This window comes from Myotis nattereri (genome assembly GCF_964212035.1).
Source record: "Myotis nattereri genome assembly, chromosome: 10".
Taxonomy (NCBI): Eukaryota; Metazoa; Chordata; class Mammalia; order Chiroptera; family Vespertilionidae; genus Myotis; species Myotis nattereri.
Window position 1 is genome coordinate 79613421 of NC_138085.1, and position 25558 is coordinate 79638978.

The 25558-nt window shown below is 42.4% G+C and overlaps 1 protein-coding gene across 1 annotated transcript in view; it reads left to right on the plus strand.

Annotated features, from left to right (window-relative positions):
- The window catches only part of NBAS (NBAS subunit of NRZ tethering complex), a gene marked incomplete at its 5' end in the record, with an annotated part of 205602 nt that overhangs the window by 56563 nt on the left and 123481 nt on the right, over positions 1 to 25558 (plus strand). The window contains 4 exons of the mRNA XM_081100575.1: positions 4092 to 4196; positions 4733 to 4869; positions 20069 to 20152; positions 24934 to 25087. Of these exons, the coding sequence (XP_080956701.1) occupies positions 4092 to 4196; positions 4733 to 4869; positions 20069 to 20152; positions 24934 to 25087 (480 nt within the window). The remainder of the gene's footprint in view (positions 1 to 4091; positions 4197 to 4732; positions 4870 to 20068; positions 20153 to 24933; positions 25088 to 25558) is intronic.

Sequence of the window (25558 nt, forward strand, 5' to 3'; positions counted from 1 at the left end):
TACTGCAAGGCCAGTTCGGGTGCTGTTAAAAGTGAGAGAAACATTTCAGGACATCCCCAGCTCAGCTTGCTCTCCCACATGTCCCCACAGCTGAGGTTACCCAGGATTTCCTACATTTCTAACCGTGGAAGTGTGACTTCACTTGCAGATTACTTTCTCAGCCTGTGTATGTCTCCTCTCTGGGGCATACCTTTACTGACCCTTGGTACTGGCACATAGTAGGCACTCAGGATGTCACACCTGATGATGTGATGCCTAGCCCCAGAATAATGGAGGTGTTTAGTCCTTCTGATGCCTGCAGGCAAATCCCAAAGCATTTGATTCCCTGCCTGCTAATATGATGGAAATGCTTTTAGACAAAATACTAGTGACAAAAGAGGGCTATTTCTGCGCTTATTAAAAATCATAGCAATGGGTATATCATTTCACACGAACAGGTTACAAAAACTTCCTAATCTATAATACAGCCAGTTTGAATGTTGGAGGATCATATTTTTAAAAGCATATCATTTTAATTATATCTGGGCTCTGTGATATTTAATATATATAAATAATATATATATATAAAAGCATGATGTGAACTGCGGAAGTCAGTATAAGATATAGTTTATCATTCTTGTATTGTTAGCCCTCATTTTACCAATGACAAGATCTTAAAAAGAAAAGTTCCAGTTACTTTTTTCATTATTTTTTAGTTATTGAATTGCTTTTTCCTGTTTGACAGTAGAAAGGACATTTATTATTACATGGTAATAGTGATATTTAAAGTATTTGTTAAACCCACTGTTTAAAGGAATTAAACTAAGCTTTTGACAAATAAATAAAGTTGAATTTGGCTGTTGAAGCTTAGAAATGGAGATATCCTCCTATATAATAAAAGCCTAATATGCAAATAGACCGAATGGTGGAACAACCAGTTGTTATGATGCGCACTGACCACCAGGGGGAAGATGCTCAATGCAGGAGCTGCCCCAGCCTGCAGGCCCCAGGCCAGCCAAGGCGGGTGCCAGCGGGGGCCCCCCCGATTGCCCTGCCAGTTGCCCCGCTGAGGGAGGTGACCAGCGGTGGTGGCAGGGGTCAGGGCCGGCCAGCAAGTGGTGCTGGGCCAGCCAAGGCGGGTCCAGCGGCCCCCCCCCCCCCATCACCCCGCTGGTTGCCCTGCAGATCGGCCTTGATTGTCGGCCAGGCCTGCCTCTAGTACAGGTATAATGGCTAGTAAGTAGATAGTGGTAGAGACAGACCATTGCATTTTCATCATAGGGCATGGCTTATTTTATTAATTCTGTGATAGATGAGATGAAAATGGACTCATTTGCACTTTATTCAAGTGCCTACTACATGCCAGATATTAAGCCAGTGCTGGAGGTTGAGAGATGACAAAGGAACAATCCTTCACTAGCTAGGAAATAACTGATGATAATGAAGGTGCAAAACGTTGATGAGGGAGCCTAATGGAGAAGAATGTTACATTTTTCCTGGAGATGTCCGAGGCGACACTACATCGGGAGAAATGGGAGTCCTGTTTCAACTAGTCCTGAATACAGGAAGGCAGGTTTAGGGGCTGCGGGATGCGAGAATGGAGGCTCCGTAGAGGTAGGGGTTTGTGTTTGCTGCAGTCCCCAGCTTGGAATGATGCCTGGTTTGTTGAGGAGCTCAGTAAATATTTGTTGAGGGGTCCAGTAGGGAAGAGACTATCTTAGATATACCCACACATTTGCTGAGGACCTTTGTCGTTGGTATCTTATGTACGTAATCCAGATAGTTTCCCAACAATTCCCAGAGTAGATACTATTAGCCTCTCAATGTTATGGATATGAAAACAGGCTTAGAGGAGGTAAATAATTGGTCTAGGTCAGTGGTTCTCAACCTTATGGCCCTTTAAATACAGTTCCTCATGTTGTGACCCCAACCATAGAATTATTTTCGTTGCTACTTCATAACTGTAATGTTGCTACTGTTATGAATCGTAATGTAAATAGCTGATATGCAGGATGGTCTTAGGCGACCCCTGTGAAAGGGTTCAACCGCCAAAGGGGTCGCGACCCACAGGTTGAGAACCACTGGTCTAGGTACACACGGAGCAGGAATGCATAGCTGGCCTTCCTGTTGAGAATCCGTGGCTGGACACAGAGAGGCCTGTGGTGTGAGGTAAACCGTGTGCTCCTGACACGGTGAGCGGAGGGGAGGAGAGGTGTTAGGATGGGTTGTGGCCGCATTTGGAGAGGCCTGTCCTGCTGTGGCAGGAGTTGCATTAACTTGCATTTTTGTCAGCGGCTACATTTAGGAAGGAGTAGGGAGTGGGCATTGGAGCCTGTGGTGTGGGCTGCTCTCCCGAGGAGTGGGGCAGGGAAGGTAGTTGTGGCTAGAGACCTCAAAAGAGTTAAGGGCTGTTTTCACAGAAGAAGGAAGTGTGGTTTATTTGAATTTGAATGGGAATGAACCAGGAGAGGGTGAGGGGGATTTACTGAACAGAGAGAGCGGGATGAGTGTGCATGGAGTTCCTTTCCCCCCACTTCTCTGTCTGCTCCTCCGCCTGCATTTCAGATCCACACTCCCTTTCCCTGTGCACCTTTTCAGTGGTGGTGTCCTAAGCTCCTTTCATTTCATCCCGCTTACTTTCCCTGGAGTCACACTCGCTTCTGCACTAGGAACTGCATCACATGTGTAACTCATGTCCCACTCCAGACTCCTCACCTGTGTACCCACCTGCCTCCTGGGCAGCTCCTGTTCCATGTGCTGTGAGCCCAAACTCAACGTGTTCCCAAGGAACGTCTCCCTCCCTCCCCTCCTCCACATGTCCTCATTCTGCCCTCTTTCCCCTCCCAGTGAATTCACTCAGAGTTAACATACTTATCGGTTATTTATTATGTATGCTATGGATCTGGGGTCAGCATTGAACATGGCAGACGTGAGCCCTAAGTCATACATCGTAGTGGGGAGACCTACACTTGCAGTCGCCCTGGCTAACTCCTTCCTGTTTCTGCGTCATGCTGTTTCTGGAAAGCCTTCCCTGCCCTCCTAGACGAGTGTTTCCCTTTGCCTGGTTCTGTTGGCTTGTTTGTCTTCATACTAGATTTTTTCTTTCTTTTTTAAAATTTAAATTCTTTATTCTTTAAAGTATTATATAAGTCTCCTTTTCTCACCATTGACCTCTCCCCCAGCTGCTCCCACCCCCTGCACATGCCCTCACCCCCCTACTGTCTGTGTCCATTGGTTGATCTCTTACCCTCATCCCCCCTCCCTTCCCTCTTAGGTTGGACTGACTGTTTGATGCTTCTGGCTCTATTTCTGTTCATCAGTTTATGTTGTTCATTATATTCCACAAATGACTGAGATCATGTGATATTTATCTTTCTCTTGACTGGCTTATTTCACTTAGCATATTTTTATTGATTTCAGAGAGGAAGGGAGAGGGAGAGAGAGAGAGAGAAACATCAATGATGAAAGAGAATCATTAATCGGCTGCCTCCTGCACGCCCCCCACTGGGGATCGAGCTTACAACCCAGGCATGTGCTCTGACCAGGAATTAAACCAAGACCTCCTGGTTCAAAGGTCAATGCTTAACCACTGAGCCATGCTGGCTGGGCCCGTACTAGATTTTAAGCTACTTGAGGGCAGGATCCATATACTTACTGTTCATTGCATCACTGCTGCCTGTCCCAGTGCCCGTAGCACATAGTAGGCACTCTGTAAACATTTGTTGAACGATTAAATGGTTCCTTTCACATGTGACCGAGTTCACTGCAGCAGCATACAGTTCTCAGCGTGGCAGGTGCTCATAATGCATGCCAGGCGTGGCTGTTGCTTATTTGTTTTTGCCAGGTGGTGGCTGTTAGTTGTCCTACTGTAATTAATTTAATTTTTATTGTCTATTTCATTTACTTCTGGATTTTAAGATATTAACAGCATTTATGAACATCGCCATTTTCAAAATAAAGGCAGGACTGCAGATGTAGTACTTTAGTTAACAGTTGATAGTGTAATTAATTCAGGCCTTATTTATTTAGGTGCACAGAATCGTAAAGGTTTTTAATATATCCCTGTCATTGGTATTCAAAAGGCTTTTCATTAAATCACTGTTTTCCTTCAGCAAATCCTAGGAGTGTCCCATGCATCCGAACAGAGATATGACGCAGAATTCTTCAAGAAGTTCAGAAATCAGAATATTGTTCTCTCAGCAAGAACTTATGCGCGGGTAATTGCTTTTTTATAAATAAAACAATTGTGGTTACTAACAATTTCTAAATCTCTGAGCTATTCAGTTGATGTTATCGCATACATATGCCATTACATTTCCTTTTTTTGTTGTAATATTAGTAAATGTATACAAAATGAAATCATATTTAAAAAAATTGTATGCTCTCATCCTCCTGTTGTCCATGTCCATTGGTTTGGCCTCTATGCATTCATACATGAGAGCATGAGTGGCGGGGGGGGGGGGGGGATGGAGTATGGGGGTTTAATGGAGGGGATGAGGACACATTTGTAATACCTTAACTAATAAAGAATTAAAAAAATAAATAAATAAAAATAAAAAATTTTTATTCTTCATTCTGACTTTTAAAAATAAATGTTTTTGTAGCTTTAGATTGAGAAACATGACAGACTAGGAAGAATCAGGACTATTTCACAATACTTGACATCAGATCTGCATAAAAAGTCAATGAAAAGGTTTTGAATGTTGTCAGACTTTGTTTCTAAAGTTTCTAAAGGCCCTTGCCTTCTGCACAGGAAAGTAACGTACCGGCCCTGGAGATTCTGTTCACCTACCACGGGTCGGACCTGCTCCCTCATCGCCTCGCCATCCTCTCCAACTTCCCCGAGACCACGTCCCCTCACGAGTATGCTGCTCTGCTGCCCGAAGCTTGGTATGTGCCACTGTTAATGGAATTTTACCTACTTTCTAAATTATGACAGTTTTTGTTTCATGCTGAACCCCTTAAGTTGAACAGTAATTTTAATGTAACCTATTTAAACCTTTTTTCTGATTATAAAGTTATTTCTGACTTATTTTAAATGATCCTGAAACCACACTGTTTTTGCACAAGCAGGGCCACCTTAACTTAATGGGCATGCACGTCCCTTTTTCTAAAAGCCCCCTGATTTGACTGCGGTGAACTCAGCATGTACTGTTTTCTGGTTAAGAGCAGGTTTTCAGGATAACGAGATCTGTTTGACTTAGTTATAACTTTCAGAAATTGAGGTGTGGGCTGACCACATTAGGAGTAAGACCAGGGGCCCAGGGCGACTGAAGCCTGCTTCTCTCAACAACCCTTTTTCCTCTGAAGTTCCAGAGGCAAAAGGCCAGTGCGAGATCAAAGCAGCATGTTCCTGTTCCTTAGACTAATGCTCTTATCTCAGTTCGAGGCTGTTTGATTGTGTTGTAACATGTGACATAGACTTCCAGCCCACTGGCTCCACTTAGTCCCTGTGGGACCACCCAGGGGGCTTCTGGGGGTCAGCACATCTCTTTTGGAGAAAGAGGAACAGAGAAGGTATTGCCTCAGTGCACAGCCCAGAGATGGGTAGGCCATCAGGCCAGGCCTGAGCAGACCCGGGGGAGAGGGGAGGGCAGGGCACACCTTGCTTGCCAGTGACTGCAGAGCCAGAAGGCAAGGCTGTGCAGCCACTGTGAGACCCCCCACCTCAGGGCACCAGCCCACCGTACATGTGGCTCCGTCATCAATTGCATGATGCATCCTTTCTGACTTGGAGTTGATTTACCTTTAAAATGAATGGACAGTCCCTGTCTTGCTTATTCCCATTGCATGTTTTTAGTAACAGGTGAATTGATAGACAGGAAATCTGTTCACACACTGTAAAACACCGTAAAGGATTATGACACACCTGATTGAAATCATTGTTACAGCCCTTGACCTACTGGCAGCGTCTAGCTTTAAGGCATGTTATTGGAACTGGGATCACTTGGCTTCTTAATTCCTTCCCCGCCACCCCAACTCAGTGTCATGGTTGTAGGCTTAGGTGTCGATGATGATGACCAACATTTATGGAGTAATTACTGTGTATTGGCCCGTACTTCTGTCTGGTTTCCAAACACTGTTGGTATTATCCTGCTATTCTAGAAAGCTGAGATTTACAGAGGCTTATTAATATGTTAAACTTCATATAAGTGCAGCCTGGATTTGAATCTATATTTACTTAGAGTCAGTAGGCTCTGAAAATATAAATTATAAGCTCCTTATTTTGCACTACTTATAGTGCTAAAAAGTTACATTTTTGTTATGATAAAAGTGAACAAAAAGAAAATGCTGGGAATGCCCTTTTGTTTTCCACACTTTTGCTTTAGATCTGAATAGTGATATGTAAGTGTATTTTATAAAAATGTATTTATAAATATTTTCTAATATAATTAATTTCTTCTTTTTTTCCTCCTCACAAAGTAGATCTAATTTGAATGGAAAGGACTTTTCTACTGTAAATTGTTAATATAGAGTGAGGGCTACTGTTTCTTAAAGTGCTTTTAAAGGCAATTTCTCCTTAGATTTGAATACATTTATTGTTACTGTCTCCTGATGATTGCTTAGCTAAACATTTGATTTTCACCTGAAATTTCATCACAAAATAGTTTTACAGTGCAGTGCTACATTGTCTTTGAATGCCCTATGTTTTCTTTATGGGGTCTTCCATAAACTGATTTAAAATGTGACAAATATTTCAGGTATACTGTATTGCAGTGGAGGATAATCAGAAGATAAAGTTATTTTGCATCTTTGTTTTGAGATATGTTGCTTAGACAAACTTTGAAAAGACTGATTTCTTCTGGGTCCATAAGTTATGTCCATTTTAAACACATTGAAAAAACACAGACATTTTTTGGGTTAATCTTTGTTTTTCAAGAAAGTCTTTCACATTGAGTCTACTCTGTCTCCCAAAGTAGATGTGACTGCAAAGCCAAACCGCAGCTATGTCTCAGGCCCCGCCTCTTCTGCGAGGTCTTCCGTAGTTATGCCTTTCCCTGTGTTCTCATAATTCTTTGTTCATTCTTGTAGTAACCACTTTTTCTATCGCATCACAGCAGTCATTTTTATATCTCCTTCCTCCCTCTTGTTCCCTTCTGTAACAAACGCTCAGCTTCAAGCCCAAACAAACTTACACGCAGAGACCATCGCTTCCTTATTTGGGGATCCCCAGGGCCTCAGGTGGTGCTTGGTAGTGGGTTCTCTGAAAATGTTTGCCAAGTGGGTCAGGTCCATCCTGTGCCCATTTGAATAAAAGACTAAACGATGTCCCGAAGGGGGTTCACTTTGCTTCCCGGCACTTACACCGACGTGATATGGCCATTTGTCTTCTTCACTTTCTCCGATCATCCTTGGCCATCCTGTTTACAGTTTACCACACTTGCATCCTCCCCTCCCGTTCTGTTTCTTCCTAGCATTAATCACTATCTACTTCAGGTCGAGTTTTAACTGATTTGTCTTGTTCATTGTTTGCATTTCTAAGATGTCAGCTCCGATAGGAAAGGGAATCTTATGTTTTGTTTCCGTCCTTACCCTCTGCACTTAGCATAGTGCCTGGCACCTTGTAGGCACTCTGACTGCTTGTTGGATGGGTGAAAAAATGAACGAATGAGCATAAATTCCATGAGGATAGGACTTTGTATCTTGTTCACTAATACAGCCTTAGTGTCTAGAGGAGTGCTTGGTACAAAGCAGGAACTCAGAGTGGTTTTGAATGAACGTGTGGACTGGTGTAAGTTGGTTTGCATGAATGCGTGTACTAATTGAAATAGGCGGGGTTTTACGTTTTAGAGTTCAAGCTGTATAATATTTTGGAAAGCAATAGTAAGTTGTGCCAACAAGTTGACCGTTTAGTCTGTTTTGAGAGCCCATTGGCAGAACTTTTGCCTTGGCATTTAAACACAATTTCATTTACCAGTTTTCATTCAACAAAATTTCAGGATTATGATTGCTGGGAAACTTCCCTGGTATGTGTTATTTTGTGTTTTATATTGTCACTCTTAAATCACCCTGTGTATTTGACATTGATGGAATGTGACGGAGTTTTGTAAAACTTTGGAATTATATTTTCTGTCATAGATGTCATCTTTTTATTAGCTACTGTCTCAGTTTGTCACTGCCATAAAACATTGACACTTTATACTCCAGGTGACTGCTTTAGTTTTTAAGTAGAAAGGTGACATTTTTACCATCTTTATTAGCTCCCGTAATTTGTGACAACAAATTTTTTTGTAAACCAAAAGAAATATATTTTTTTGACTTTTGGTATTTTTGATGTTTATAGCACATTTTATTTTTTATTTTTCAATTACAGTTGACATTCAATATAATATTAGTTTCAAGGATTATAGCACACTTTAGAAGGATTATTTGGAGTTTTCATTTATGCCTCTTTTTCCGTTGTAAGACCTTTCCGGAATGATGAAAGTATCTCGTTTAAAAGGTTGTATTTAAACAGTTGTCTGTGAAAGAGTACGGCATAGGGTGAGGGCACTGACACCAGAGCCACGTTGCCAGATGCGTGGTCTTGGGTAAAGTTTTAACTGTGCCTCAGTCTACTCATTCGTCCATTGGTGATGCTTACAGTACTTATTTCATAGCGTTGTGAGAGTGATTAATAACCTAATGTATATAAAACACTGAGGCCAGTGCTTGGCACCAAGTAAGGGCTACTTTAGTGTTAGCAGTTATTATCAATGCAGAATTTCATGCTGAGACCATGGCCTCATACTAGTATACTTACATACGACACATACTTATTATTTTAAACTTTTAATTGGAATAATTCTATAGTGACAGAAAAGTTGCAAAGATAATACAGAGACTTCATGTGCACCCTTCCTCTAGCTTGCTCTTTCTTACATAGCCATCGCACATTTATCAAAACTAAGAAATTATTGCTGGAATAGTCTGCTCCAAATATAATGTGACAAACGCATTCCTAAAAACCACTGCACTATGCAGAATTGTGCAATGAAAACCACAGGGTTTATGGGGAAAATAGGGTTAGGGCCCAGCATTCAAAAACTTTGTGCAGTTTAACGAAGTTAGGAACCTAATAAAAGCTGTCCCATAGTTTTACACATTAAATGGTGAGAAACACGTAAGTACAAAAATATGGCACTTGACCTTGAGTAAGACCTGAAAAAGACTTGGCTTGTGGGTCTGGGTGTCTGAAGAGACGCAGCTCATGTGTTCCTGGGAAGTGGAGGGAGAGTGCGATTAGCAATCTGACTGGGAGCTGTATGTAACAGATGTGGATGGGGAGCGGGGAGGCTAACTCACTCCCGGAACTGAGGTCGCTGTTGGGTGTCTGCACACATGATCTGACGTGGCACGGCCCAGGTAAGAGCAGTTTTCTATGTTCACCTCATGTTCCTTGTGGATGAAATTGTGCACTAGCAAACACGAAATTTGTGTCATGCTCAAATTGTTCCCCAAGGTATCAGTTTATTGAAACATATCAGCATTTTCAAAACATTATTGCCAAGGTGGCTATACAATAATATTGACTGAACTACATATTTATCTGGGTTTAACCCGCTTCTCTAGTGACGCTTTTTCTGTTTCAGTGTCCGATCAGGATAGAACCTTGCATTCAGACTTCCTTTCACTTATTTTTTAACATATGGAAATAAACTGTCCTTTAATGTCTGTCAGTCAGAAATCCGTTGACATATATTTACTAGACAATGAACATTGATACCCATATTTATATTCCTGGATTATCTCCAGAATCAACACAGAAAGATTGAATTGTATTTAGTGTGTTTTGAGATATTGCAATATTTAAATATTTTATAGTATAAGTTGCAAAACCGTTGATAGAAATAGAATATCCAGAACACCTCATTCTCTTCATCCTCCCAGAAAAGCTGTTACTATAGTAACTTGGTGGCTTGTTTGCTTGTGCATATCTAAGCTGAGACTGCTTGATGGATGACTGAAAGTTTGATCATGAAAAGCATACTGGGACATGCAGATGGACTGTGCTTGTGTGAGCCATGGAGACGCTTGAGGTGTTTCCATTTTCCTGTCTGAATTTGTGCTTATATGGATTATTTGTTGACTTCTAATCATTCTCTACCTTTAGTTCCACTGCCATTTATGTGACACATCGTGAAGGGTAAACATGAAAAGTGGCTCAGTGAAAAATGTTACGTCACCAACTATGGAGATGACGTGGCATGTCACTGATCTTATGTCAGTTACACCCGGTCCCATATTCAGAAACTGCTTTGTCCTGGAGCATGAACAACACTCCCACCTACCTTCATTAGAACAGCCTTGAAAGCAGTAGTCAGCCACAGGAGAGACCTCCCTGAGACTGCACACCCTAACTCCTGTGTTTGTCCCCGGCGTGGCGTTTCATTCCCTTGCCAACCCAGATCACCCTGCTTTTCTTAGCCTCTGTCCCTTTTGTGCACTCTGCCCCAATGCTGATGCAACAGAAAACCCAGGGTCTCCGGGAACTTCCTCATTACCGTTTTTCATTGGGCCTTGCCGGCGGGAGAATACGTTTTATATCCCTTTCTTCTCACTGATCAGTCGTTGCCACTCACCCAAAGCTTAGAAGGCCTTTGGGTAACGAATTTGGAGGATGTGTTTCTGTTTTCAGAGGTTGCTAGTATCCTGCGGCATTATTTATTTACTTTATGACCAGACTCACATATATCTCTTAATAAAGTGCTATGAATACATTGACACACGCAGTGATGCTTAATAACTGTTGAATGAGCAAATGATCGTCATGTGAAGAGATTTGGAAAACAGGTGGTTGGTGCGGCAAAGGCAGTAAGATGCAGTTGAAAGCAAGCTCTCTGAAGCAATCGGGAAAGGATGGTTTCAGACCGCAAGCAAGTGGTACCCTGGTCTTGTTCCCCTGCCACCCTGTCACATGGGATGTATGCGTATCTTTCGTGCACTCATAAATCACATTTTTGTCTATATATTTTTGATTCTGTGTTAAGCATAAGGGACCATTAGGCTCATTTGGCCATGATACACTTTTCTTTTATTTAAATGTTTTAAAATTGTAAAATGCACATAACAGAATTTACCCATATTAACCATTATCATGTGCAAGTACATTCACATTGTTGTGCAACCAGTTTTCAAAGCTCTTTTTTTAAAAAAATATTTTTATTGATTTTTTACAGAGAAGAAGGGAGAGGGATAGAGAGTTAGAAACATCGATGAGAGAGATCGATAAGCTGCCTCCTGCACGCCCCCCACTGGGGATGTGCCCACAACCAGGGTACATGCCCTTGACCGGAATCGAACCCGAGACCCCTGAGTCCGCAGGCCAAAGCTCTATCCACTGAGCCAAACCGGTTCGGCTCAAAGCTCTTTTTATTTTGTGAAACAATGGTCCCCAGTAAACAGTTAACTCCCCAATTCTCCTTCACTCAGCCCCTGACGACTTTCTGTCTCTGTGAATTTGACTATACAGTATTTCTGTTTTTGTGGCTGGCTTAGTTCACGTTAACACAGTGGTTCTCAACCTTGGCTGCACGTTAGAATCACCTGGGAATCTTTTTAAAATCCTGATTTTGGGGCCTCATCCTCCAGAAATTCTGTTTCTTTGTTACTAATGTTGTGGCTCCACCCCTAACAGAGTGACAACACGTCCTACAGGAGGCCGAGAGCTACAGGAGAGGGCAGGGAACAATTTGTTATGGGTGGGGCCACAACATTAGTAACAAAGAAACAGAATTTCCGGAGGATGAGGCCCAGAAATCAGGATTTTAAAAAGATTCCCAGGTGATTCTAATGTGCAGCCAAGGTTGAGAACCACTGACATAACATAATGTCCCCAAAGCATGACACCCTCTTAGTGAAATTAGCATGACTGCTGGGAAGATTTGAGTGGCTTCCACCTGTGGGCCATGATTCTCTTTTTGCTGCAGAAGGATTTCTTAATAAAATAAGGGGTGCAGCTAGATTCTAGTTCAAGATGGGAGTTACTTCACCATGATTGCCCGACGCCGTAGGGAGAACCTCCTCTTCATCTTTTGATGATAAACTGAAGGGAACGTCTGACATCTCTCCTAATACCTTGTTTTCTAAGTCTTGGATTTGAATAGCCAGAATCTGGAGACTTTTTCTGTTACTATAACAGCATAAAATTTGTCATAAAAGCAAAATATCAATATGCATTTTATTTAAATTCCCAGTAGGAGAAATCTGATTTAGGTGAAATTGATTTACTGTATAACTTAAATCACCAATAAAGAATTTACCTTTAAAAAGGTCAGATGACATTACTCTTGTTCTTCACAACTGAACAGTAGTAGGGGTTTACTTTTTACCATTTTCAGTTTCAAATTGATGTTTTGATATTTTACATTTCAGCGATTAAATAATTTGAACCATCTTTTCCATTGAAGTCAAATTTGACCCTAGGCAGCTCACAGTTCAGAAAGTAAATTATTGTTTGGTTGATATTTTTCTTTTTATCCTTGAAAGACAGTAGACGACAGTATCAGAGTCAATTACTCTTGCCTTAGTTTCATAGTTTTAAGGATATTGTAGGTATTTTTCTCCCATAAGAAACATAGCAGTGTTTCTTGCAAAGCAGATGTTGATTTTGAATTTCAGCTGCTTTTTGGTGAAATTTATAACTAACGATGAGTACATGTGAACTGATTTAAAACTTAAAGCATTTCTAAATTGCTTTATTATGAGTTTATTTTCTTGAAGGAACATTTTATAGAAGATGAATGAGTCCTAGAAAATTTTGTGTTATTTAATAAAAATGTAGGGAATACTTACATGCCATATAGAGACATTCTGTTACAGGAAATAGGTGGATACAAAATGAGTCAGATATGGTCCCTGTCCACAGATAAATTAGAATCTAGTAGGGAAAATCAGACAGGGTAGGTATAGATATGATACCATAAAATTAAAATGTGTCTCCTAGGAGGAATATAGAGAGGGTCAGAAATGGGAGAGATTACTTGCTGTTACAACAAAGGTCAGTGAATAAGAGGCAAGGTGTGTTCTACGTCTTGGAGGTTGAGTGTGTTTCTGATGTTTGGAGGTTTGAATAGGTAAGAGTCTGAGTAAATATTTAATGTGAAGTTGTTCCATCTACTTAGTCCTCACCTAAATCATACTGTTTAGTCACAGAGTCCAAAACATATTCCCAATTACTAGTAATTTGTTAGTGGAAAATGAATTAGTGTAGACGATTTCCAATAAACAATACGAATCTCTTTTTACTTTTGTTTTATGTAGCCTAGTCCTGTTCATAAAGATTTTTTTTTCTTCCCTGAAATTTTTAAAAAGCAGTTTTTATTGGGCATTCTATTCCCACCATAATTTTGTTGTTGTGATGAAATATCACCACAACTGTAGCCTCGATCGTTAAATGTTATGGAAAGATTGGGGCATTGCATTCACTTTTTGGTTCTCACAGGAAACATAAAAATGTTCCTTTTCCCTTTAAAATGGAAAAGTTGATTAGTTACCTAATCAGAATTCAATTCCCATATGTGCAGTTTATTTCTGAGCTGCTCTGAGCAAAGAACAATAAATTGGTTTGTATTTTAGTCTTGGAATAAGCATTTGGCCTTCACGATGACTGTTAATAGAGAGGAATACAGAGAGTACTTTACGGAATGGGCTGTGTCGGCAGTTTCTGATCCAAGAATAACCTGGTGTTTGGATCAGGAAAGAAAGGCCTAATAGCCTCTTTCGTCTGGGCTCAGGGTCTGGGCTGGCAGTGGGATAATTGATTGGCATGTCTCCTGGCACTGTGGGCATGTTAGATCTTGACTCAATTAGCTTTTGTCTTTCTGTTTATTTAAAGTAACAACAAAATTAGGATTTAAGGCAATTTCTTTGATTAAGAAGGTACAAACAAAATTATTTCAGAGTAATTTTTATGGGGCTTGGAAAGTATGTTGATACTGATATTTGTTATGCATTTGATACCCTAAAAAGTGCTAGGAAAATGAGGTTGTACTTATTAATTCTTTTCCTGTTTCATTCCAGAAACATTTCATGATTGAGTATGGAACAGGTTTTAAAAATTTACAAGTTTTATGTTTTACATATAATTCTCATCGCATGTTTATGAGAGAAGCAGAAAAGGCATTATCATCCTGCTTTAAGAGGCATTAGTGAAATATGTTTGGAGTTAATGAATTATTTAAAAATACTTTTAATTATATTATTGTGTTAGTGTGTATATAACTACTGTCAAATGTTTTACTGTGGCTTAATACAGTTTATAGTTTCTGAATTTTATTCTCCTAACAGTTGTTATTAGGTTCAGCATTATCTAGTGATTCCACATGGTACTATTTTCATAGAGATAATATTTTTCTTTCATTATATATTTTCTTCCAAAATTTAAATATCTTGACCAATAATTTGAGAACATGTGATCCTGAGGAAGATTATAACATCTTCTGAATGGTTGAACTCCCTCTGGAAATAGTCCCTATAATTCTTTTTGATCACACTATATCTTTTCCAGTCAAGATTTCATTAATATGTAAATACTTGCCTGTAACTGCAGTGAATCTTTTTATCACACTATGTTTAATTAACATATAAATAACCCTGAGAGACACTTTCCCAATTTCTGATATGGGCACGCCTGTGTAAATATTGTATTTATAATAAGTAAAGTGCTATTAAGAATCAAATTCATATTTTGTAGACAAAGCACATGCATTAGCTTAAGAAATGTTTTGACCTCGACGTGTACCCATTTTTTAATCCTAAAAGTTTACATACTATCTACTTACACCGACTTTGGGGAGAAAATCTGTGGCGCACATAAACGTTGGGATCACAACACGATCCTGATGTATTTGATGTGCAGACGTGATAGTGTGGTCCCCTGGGAGAGCAGAGGCTCCCACCAGAAACAGGTGTATGTCTTGGTCCTGATCCCTCCCGGCTGGGTTACTCTGGGGAAGTCACTTAGCTTCTCTGCACTTCAGTTTCTTTTCGTGTGAAATGGGAAGTTGTATCGGTGTTGTGGTGATAACTTAATCTCAGGGCCATATCCTCTGGCACAGTGCCTAGCGTGTAATTGTTCAGTGACAGCAGAGGTGAAGGTCAGAGAGGACACATCTGCAGCAGCAGCAGCAGCAGCAGCAGTTCTTGGTACATTTGGTGGGAATGGCATGCTATAGATACCTTTTAGTGTGGAGTGTATTCCGTCTTGCAAAGGATGAGTAAACAAAATACAAAATTATACCAGGGACTCGTCCTCCCTGATGCCACCAATGGCTTGGTTTCTCGTCAGGGGCAGCGCCCTGTTCCTAGGATCAGGCACCTGAGATTTTATATTTGTCATTTGTTGTTCAGATGAAGTTTCATGTCTTCATTAAGTCTTCTTCTGGTTCTTAAGAGTTTTGTTGTTGTTATTTTTGAGGGTTCCGATTTTAGAATGAAAATGTCAGTGGATCTGTTCCCACTGATTGTGAAATTGTTCGTTCAGAAAGTCAGTGATGAGTTTTGAGCTCATGCAGTTTACTTACCTGCGAATTTGTCATTGTAAATGGGATTTGTGGGGAGTTTGAGGGGTCCAGGTCCTCGAGGGGTGTGTTTCCACTCTTGCCTCTGTCTACACATGGCAAACATCCGAGAATGCTGGTTAGTTCAGGACGTCTTATTAGTCTCTGCTCTATTTTCTAAGTAATTTATTAATTAAATTGAGTTCCGTTGGTCCAGAAGAGAACTCTAAATAATGCCTTTAGATGGTTTTTCCATCTTGGCATTCTGAGTGATAACTAACTTTTTAATTGGTTTTCCATTGAGTGAGATTTGTTCAGTGATGGTAACAACAGTGTAGGCCCAAATCATTATTTTTTTGTCCTTTATTTACCGGAACATTTTCTTCAATGCTAATAATAGGAATAAATACATCTCCACATCTTAAACCCAGTGCCTGAAAGGGGCAATTAGCAGTAACTCACTATTTAGCCTATTGTCTCCAAGGCATAGACTATGAATAAAAGAACTTTTGTATGTTTATTCTTGATAATGTTTCTTTGAAATAAAAACTTATATTTAGTGTGAGAAATAATTGGTAAAAGAATAGTTGAACATAACAGAACTTGTTATATTCATTCTTTTCCTGCTGACAGGTAAATGTTACCTTCAAATGAAACCAGCAAAGTTTATTGTTTGGAATAAAACAATGAACAGGGTTCAGAGCTAAAGCAGTCATTGTTTTGTGAAGAAATAATTTAAGTTTACTGTGTACTTTCCTTTTTAAATGGGGATGATGCATTTAAATTTTAAGACTTCCCAAGCAAAGGAGAAATAACAGAAAAAAAGAACTAAACCAGTGGTCGGTAAACTCATTAGTCAACAGAGCCAAATATCAACAGTACAACGATTGAAATTTCTTTTGAGAGCCAAATTTTTTAAACTTAAACTATATAGGTAGGTACATTATTATTAACTTAATTAGGGTACTCCTAAGGCTTAGGAAGAGCCACACTCAAGGGGCCAAAGAGCCGCATGTGGCTCGCAAGCCGCAGTTTGCCGACCACGGAACTAAACTATGTAAATGTTTATAGAATTTCAGATCCCAAGTTTAAGGTTTGCAACTAACCAAGCTTTGTACAATCTTTAAAATGAAGCCGTATGTCTTCTAGGTTTTGTTTTGAACCCCAATTTCACATAACCCACCTTAGTGATAAATTTACATGACTAGTATTTTTGTTGTGAACAGAATTAATGAAAAGGTTTTCTCTGCATTTTATTAAGCATTCTATCATTCTGCCTACCGTATGAAAGAATAAGTAGCTAAAATTTGGGTGTGTTTTTTTAGAAGGTAATGAGAGAACTAACCAATTATTTTGAAATGTAAAATTCAAAATAATTGTGACATTTAGGGGAATGTATATTCTGAAATATCTCTCCACCCCGAAGCATAATGACATGTTTAACTATGTAGATTGTATGCCATTACTAGTATAGCTTGCCCTTCCTTCAGTTTAGTAATCTAAATTAGGAAAGCATTCATGTTCTCATTCTCATATCTGCAGGTCCTGTGTAAATGTACCTCCTGACATGTCTGTTTCTTATGAACAAACTGTCCCCTTTCGTTGCTCTATTCAGTTTTGAATTTTTGTGATACTCATGAGATCACTCATGAAATCTTATGCTGTCAACTAATTCAGTTGACACATGTTAGTTTAGAGTCTGCTAAGTGCCAGGTACTGTTTTGCTGAGGATGTGGCAATAGACAAAACAAAGATGTTTTTACTTTAAACTCCTAACGTGGGTTCTAAAATAATTTGCTTTATAGCCATCCTGTAAGAAAATAAAAGAGCAGGGAGATTTTATTTTTTTAAATAACCATTGATGATGAAAAATAAGGTCAAGCCATATTTGGTAGTAGTTTCATTTGACTAATAACCGACATTCTGGTGTTGAGATTGGCTTTATATCTTACTTTAAATATATCCTTTCAGTATGCATGTAAATGGTCCTTATTCACAAATCAAACCTGGTGGCTCCTATGTATGAAGCAGAGGATGCTGGGAATGGGGATGGAAATGTGTTCGGGGCCAGATAATAGTCCCGTGTCCCTTCTGGAGGCAGGAGAGCGTGCTAGCTCAAAGTGCAAGCTCTGGGCCCGGCCCTGATCCTGTTGAAAGCCCAGCTCTGTCATTTATTAACTTTATGAGGAGGGGCAAGTTAAGCTAGGCCTCAGGTTTTCTCGTAATAATATCAAGAAGGTAATATCTGCTACATTAGATTAGTAGGGCTAAGTGAGGGATTATGTGTTAAAACCATTTTATCCTGTCTGACCCATAGTAACAGATCAGTGAATGTTAAAGATTATTACTGTTACTGATCATCACTGATCAACTGCTAGCACTATTATCGGTGGTGATCAGCACACTTAGAAACATTCAGTTGTGCTGAGTGCCTTGAAAGTGCAGCAGAACCACTTTATATTAACCTGGGACTCTTCAGGCCTGCCTTTCGGAGTGGGCCTCTGCTCAGAGCTTGTTTTTAATACATGTTCTGATAAAACTGGGAGTGTTTTCTTACCCATTTCTGCTCAGTGAAGCTTAACAAAGTTTTACAACTTTCTAGTGTTTAGATACCAAGTACATATTATTTTTGCTGAGGGTTCCAGGCCATTACTAATCATTTTATTAATAACCCTTGTATCTAATGTATACTTCATATAGAAACTTCAAATCTCAACTTGTGATACATTTTTCTAAAATTCTTTTAGGAAGCATTTTGTGTAGTCTGTGGAACCATATCTGCATTAATTAGAATTTTCCAACTTCCTCAGTTCATTGCTGTCATTTATTCTCATGTTGGAAGAGTGAACATTGCCGTCACTGGATCCAAATGTTCTTTTTTACTTTCCATTTCAGTGGTCTGTGATAAAATCGTTATTGACAAGGAAGAAAACGAAATAGTTTTTCACTTGGTGACATTCATTGTAAATAACCACCTGTGTGCTTCAGAAATTTAAAAATCTGAACTCCAGTGCCTTAAAAATATATCTGGTACAAAGTTAGCTAGGGCATTACATGCTAGCTAAAAAATGGGTAAAATACTGTGTTTTTAAAATATTGTGTGATGCATTTTGTATTGCACGTATCTAACGGGGAAGTTAGAATTTGGGTAATTTGCTCCAGTAATAATACTGCAGGGGGTGCTGCCCAGCACTGCCCACTCCCAGGCGTCCCTCTTCCGCTCTAAAACCCTCCAGGGGTCTCTTGCCACCTTTTACATGAGGCCTATCTCTTCATCAACATAATTTTCAAACATTTACAAACTGTTTTTTGTGCAAGGCATGACTTACAACTTAATAGGACAAGAGAGTACAAAACATAACCTAATAATACACAGAAGTGCGATTCTTTCTCTTGGGCTATGGTCAATTTTAGGAAAATGCTACTGTTGGTCTTCAGAAATGTGACAGGGAATGTCTTCATAAACTATAAGAGTAGGCAGTTGAAATTTGATTTTGCGTTTTTGTGTTTTTTCTTAATTCAGAATGTTTCTGCTGTTTTCATGGATTCTTGGGTTGTGAGAGCTAAGAGGGACCTTAGAGATCATGTTTGGAGGGCTTCATTTCCGAGGGCCGCGTGCCGAAGGCTGCGCAGCTATCAAAGGCAGGTGCTTCTGTTTGCCGGGCCTTGGGCTTTCCAGCACGTCTGTTTTACCTCACTTTCCCTTGCTGACTTAGTCTCTGGTTTTTGGTCTCCTACATTATTTTTTAATTATGAATGTGTTTGAACAGCTTATTCTTTTTATTGCTTTTATTGGGGATATTGGTTAACAAAATTATACAGGTTTCAGGTGCACGATTCCACACACATTATCTGTACACACGGTATCGTGTGTTCATTATCCCATCAGGCCTTTGCCACTTTAGGTTCTTCTGTTCGCTTTTAATGATATTTGTAATCTGCAAAATCATTTCTTTACTCTTGCTATTTCCGATCTATATCTATGCTGTCCAATACGGTAGCCATTAGTCACATTAAAATTAATTAAAATGAAAATTCTCTTTTTTAATATCAGTAGCCACATTTGCAGTGCTCTATACATGTACTTGTAGCTAGTGGTTCCTTCTTATGGTCACAAGAAGTTAGGTAATTTTTGAGGGCAAGGGACCATTTATGTTGCTATTAACATAAAATATGGGCTCCTGATAAGTGTTTTAGTGTGAACGAACTCATACCCATACCATCATTGAGTTCCTTGCCAAATGTTGTTTTTAATTTTATTTTTTTTTATCTTTTATTACAGACGCCCCCCCATTATCCCGTCATCGTCCCTGTCCTCCCCTCTCCCTCCCCATCCCAGGCCTTCACTGAACTATTGTCTGTGTCCTTGTCGGATGTTTTTGTTTTGAGTTTTTCTTTTCTTGTTGAACCACTTTATGATAGAAGAGAGATCTGCGGTTTGGTATCTCCATTTCCATTGTATCTAATATGTATCACGCACCACGTAACATGCCATAAGCAGGAATCTTGGAGATGAAAGGTTATAGAGATCTTTGCCATGTGTTCCTTGTGTAGCCAGTCATTGTGGTAACGTGTCATTTAAGTTCTTATGTGTTGTTTTTTAATTTAAGTTATAGCGGTGACTCCTTGCTGATCATTCCTTGGCATGAACGGAAACACCGAGATAAAGATTGGTGCGAGGAGGCGGCGTGCAGGTAAGAGCGGGCCGGCCCAGCGCTTCCTCCCACCGGGCGCGGACGGGTAGGCGGCCCTGGGAACGGGCTGTGCTCAGTGACCACTTACTTGATGGGGGTCCCTGACTGACAGAGTTTGAGTGAACTTGAAAAAAACCCCAAAAGCTCGACGACTCAGTTAGCATTATTTTAATGGAAAAACATGAAAGGCTGCAAAGGAATCGCTCTCACAGTGGTTCGCACACACAGTCGATTCATTCTGGGAGTTCACTTTCAGTCTTTGACATATACCGCCATTGTCATCGTTGTTAATATGCTCTGCATGCGGATTTGTTCTTCATTCAGTTTTGTTTTTCATTTTTATAAGCTTTAACCCTGGAAAGCCTCAGAGTGTGGAGGCATCAGGTACTGCAGAAGGGGGTGAGCGAGGGGGTGGGGCTGAGGGCCGCACGAGGTGTGTTTGGACCCTTCGTCCCCACTCCTCAGAGTCCGGGAAATACTCCGTCACCCGCTCTCCGCCATGTTCTCCCGATGCGAGAGCAGAGCTGTAGTGTGGGAGCCAGGCAGTGAGCCAGAGGATCCAGCACTAGGCACTGGCACAGCCTGGGGTGGGGCGGAAAATGCGGGCACGTGGTGAAAGTTTCTGTACCGAATGTTGAAGCTGTTTAAAAACCCATAGTCCTCGGCTCCCTTTCCTTGGTATTCTGCTCACCAGAGCAGCTATTTTCAGTTCTTTTAGAAGATTATTCTGGCATTTCCTCCATATCGCTGAATAGCAACGGCACAGCTATTTCTGGACTTTTTAGTTCTGGCTATTACTGCGGACCTCCTCGGATGAGAAATTATGGCTTAGTTTATTTTTACTCCTTGTACCCTGTCTTCCCTGAGTGTTTACATCCCCTCCCTTAGAAAATCTTTTCCTGTCGTTTCAGTGGAGTCTCAGGAGAAAGTGGAGCTCAGTGCCTGGTATTTCCAGCCACACTTAATAGAAGTCTTTACTTACCAGTTGTACTGAGAGTTTAAAGGGACGGAATCATGGAAAACGGTGGAGGGTTGATGCCAGTGGCCATGGTTGTAGGGAAAGGTGTGCCGACTTGTTGCCCACAGTTCTCTCAGCGTGCGATGGGCTTCCTGACAGAGCCACGCTGACCCAGCACCTGCCTATTCACCCGGTCCTTCCAGACCCCGAGCTTGTGCCTTCTGACAAGTAGATAAATCGCGTGAAAGTATTTCTTCTCAGACCAGGCATGGCAAGCTACAGTGGGAGTAAAACTTGCTGCGCTGGAACTCCCAAAAGTATAAAAATGAAAAGCCAGGAAAAACTTGACCGAGGAAAGGTGCTTTTGAAGACGATAGAGAGTTTCAGTGGGACAGGTCACTTCCTGTTGCCCAGTCATTTAGTGAGTGCCTGCCCACTGGTAGATTCAAGGATACTGAGGGGGGGCCAGGCACAGGCCTGGCCTCTGCAGGATGCAGCAGGGGGAGGGTGCTCACACAGGATGCAGCAGGGGGAGGGTGCTCACACAGGATACAGCAGGGGGAGGGTGCTCACACAGGATGCAGCAAGGGGAGGGTGCTCACACAGGATACAGCAGGGGGAGGGTGCTCACACAGGATACAGCAGGGGGAGGGTGCTCACACAGATTGCAGCAGGGGGAGGGTGCTCACACAGGATGCAGCAGGGGGAGGGTGCTCACACAGGATGCAGCAGGGGGAGGGTGCTCACACAGGATGCAGCAGGGGGAGGATGCTAACAAAGGATGCAGCAGGGGAAGGGTGCTCACACAGGATGCAGCAGGGGGAGGGTGCTCACACAGGATGCAGCAGGGGGAGGGTGCTCACACAGGATGCAGCAGGGGGAGGGTGCTCACACAGGATGCAGCAGGGGGAGGATGCTAACAAAGGATGCAGCAGGGGGAGGGTGCTCACACAGGATGCAGCAGGGGGAGGGTGCTCACACAGGATGCAGCAGGGGGAGGGTGCTCACACAGGATGCAGCAGGGGGAGGGTGCTCACAAAGGATGCAGCAGACGGGGGGGGGGGTGCCCACACAGGATGCAGCAGGGGAAGGGTGCCCACACAGGATGCAGCAGGGGGAGGGTGCCCACAGAGGATGCAGCAGGGGGAGGATGCTCACACAGGATGCAGCAGGGGAAGGGTGCTACACAGGATGCAGCAGGGGAAAGGTGCTCACACAGGATGCAGAAGGGAAGGGTGCCCACAGAGGATGCAGCAGGGGGAGGGTGCCCACAGAGGATGCAGCAGGGGGAGGGTGCCCACAGAGGATGCAGCAGGGGGAGGGTGCTCACACAGGATGCAGCAGGGGGAGGATGCTCACAGGATGCAGCAGGGGGAGGGTGCTCACACAGGATGCAGCAGGGGGAGGGTGCTCACACAGGATGCAGCAGGGGGAGGGTGCTCACACAGGATGCGGCAGGGGAAGGGTGCTCACACAGGATGCAGAAGGGAAGGGTGCCCACACAGGATGCAGCAGGGGAAGGGTGCTCACACAGGATGCAGCAGGGGGAGGGTGCTCACACAGGATGCAGCAGGGGGAGGATGCTCACACAGGATGCAGCAGGGGAAGGGTGCTCACACAGGATGCAGCAGGGGGAGGGTGCTCACACAGGATGCAGCAGGGGAAGGGTGCTCACACAGGATGCAGCAGGGGGAGGGTGCTCACACAGGATGCAGCAGGGGAAGGGTGCTCACACAGGATGCAGCAGGGGGAGGGTGCTCACACAGGATGCAGCAGGGGGAGGGTGCTCACACAGGATGCAGCAGGGGGAGGGTTCTCACACAGGATGCAGCAGGGGGAGGGTGCTCACACAGGATGCAGCAGGGGAAGGGTGCTCACACAGGATGCAGCAGGGGAAGGGTGCTCACACAGGATGCAGCAGGGGGAGGGTGCTCACACAGGATGCAGCAGGGGGAGGGTGCTCACACAGGATGCAGCAGGGGGAGGGTGCTCACACAGGATGCAGCAGGGGGAGGGTGCTCACACAGCATGCAGCAGGGGGAGGGTGCTCACACAGGATGCAGCAGGGGGAGGGTGCTCACACAGGATGCAGCAGGGGGAGGGTGCTCACACAGGATGCAGCAGGGGGAGGGTGCTCACACAGGATGCAGCAGGGGGAGGGTGCTGCTGTGTAGGCACCAGTGTCATGAGTGGAGGAAAGGCTGGGCGTAGGGGCATGGGTCGGGACACCTGTTTCAGTTTTCGACTCAGTTTCAATCTTGCGGCATTTGAAGGCCCTGCAAAATATCTGCAGAGCACCTGGGAAGCGTTTTGGGTATCTAAGGGAAGTTCGGGTTAGGGGTAAAAGTATGGCAGTTACGATGTCTGTGCTAATTTGTATTTTATAGTTGAAAGGGGAACCCAGAAAGAGTATAGAATGAGAAGAGAGCGGGACGAAGTGTTTGGAAGAACAGCTATTTAATGGTGGAGGGTATTCTAACCCAGACGAATGAAAAGAGCAGCCGGGAAGAGGAGAGAGCAGACCCATAGCGGAGTGGAAGGAGAGAAGCATGTGAGTGGAAGGAGAAAGTGGGTGGAGTCTATGAAATGGTCAAAAGGAAGGACTGAAAAATATATCAAAGGTGCTCCAGGTGCTTGCGGGGATGTGTGCTGCCGCAGTGGGGGGATTGCGGAGGGCGCCATGTGACGTTTCCACTGTGGGGAAAATCCCTGGTCAGAATGCTAATGGCAGTTGTGAGCCTAGGGGAGTAAATGGCTTCCAGTTACAAGCCTTAGAGGTTGTCTAAGGCATGTGGATACGAAGTCCAAACATCTATGGGCTTTGTGTCTGGGCAAATATTACAGCTACTAATCTTTCCGATAAAATAATACCCATAAATCAGAATTAGGCACCTGCCTGGGGGCCAGCTGGTGTTCTCCTTGGACTTTATATTATTTAGACTATTCTTGTATAGTATTATTCCCATTTTTATCTGAATTAAGCAAATCTCAGACTACTTTTCACTTACGAATTTAGACAAGGTTTCACGGCTTTTCATGATGGAATTATGCTTCATCTTCAGTTCTGACTCCAAGCCCGCCGCCTTATAATAGTAACAATTAGAGCGCCTGTCATGTATTGCCAGCCTGCTGTAGATGGATGGATGTCCCTAATGGAATGCAGCGTTTTCCCTTATGTCTCCCTGAGATATATTAGTTTAAGCGAAAGTTCCTCCTTTTTAGTCCTTAACCCTGGAAGGCCAGGGTCATCCTCATACGAGCCGTTTCTCTTTCCCTCCTGATGGCGAGGGGTGTAGAGCGATGGCATATTTGCACATGCCAGTGTAGTACTATGTTGTTGACACCTACACAAGGTATATTATCATCATAAGGTATATTTCCTTTTATTTTTATAGAAAACAAGCATTTCTTAATTTCTGTTTGCATCAAAATCACCTGGACATTTCCCCCCAAACAGGTGATCTTGGTTTGGCAGCCCTGCGGCAGGCACCTAGCCGTGTGCATTTTGTGAAAGCATCCCGTGGTGACTTTCATTTTGCTAATACTTGTTTGACTGATTTGGGGCATAGTTGTTTTGATTTATTGTCCATTCTGATTTTTTTTAATTTGGGAAAACTAGGAGGAAAATAAATTAAGCACCTCCCAAAATGCCCCATTTATCTTGTACATGTGCACATACATATAGGAAAACACATGTGTGCATGCACGCGCGCACGCACATACATACACACATATTTCCTGTTTCTGTAACCGAGCCCACTCCCAAATGATAATCTTTCCCAGCATTCCAATCAGTTACTAATTGTTCCTTTTTGCTTTACAGAATGGTTGTTGAGCCGAGCCTCCAAGACGAGAGTGAATTCTTGTACGCTGCTCAGCCTGAGTTACTGAGGTTCAAGACCACCCAGCTTGCAGTAGAGAGCGTGATGGACTGGTACCAGACCCGAGCAGAGGAGATTGAGCATCATGCTGGACAGGTGAGGGGCGGTGGCAGCTGCCTCTCAGAGGTGCCAGCAGCTGCCTTGGGTCCTGAGGGCTCAGTGCGCGGAGTGGCTGCCAGCAGTGGTGCCAGGGTCGTGTGCATAGTTTGCGAGGGTTGAATGAACATTTCTTACCACTTTGGTTCATTTATCATTTGTCTAGAAAGTTTCTGTGGCTTTTTGGAAATTATTAAAGAGCAAACATATGCAAGAAAAGTTGTTAAAAATCTTTCTTTAAAATGTAAGCTGTGAAATATGGCACATACTGTTCGAGATTTTCCATGTATTTTTAGTAGGTTTAATACCATGTTAATTAAAAAGATTGTATCAGCCTAGAAATGCTTGACAGTCCCCTGTCACATTGCAGTAACACAGTGAATCGTAATGTTGCTTCTCCGAAACCCTGCTGGAGGCTCTGTCCTAACGTTTTCCTTAACCAGCCTCCGTTCCCACGTGCCGTCTTACTGA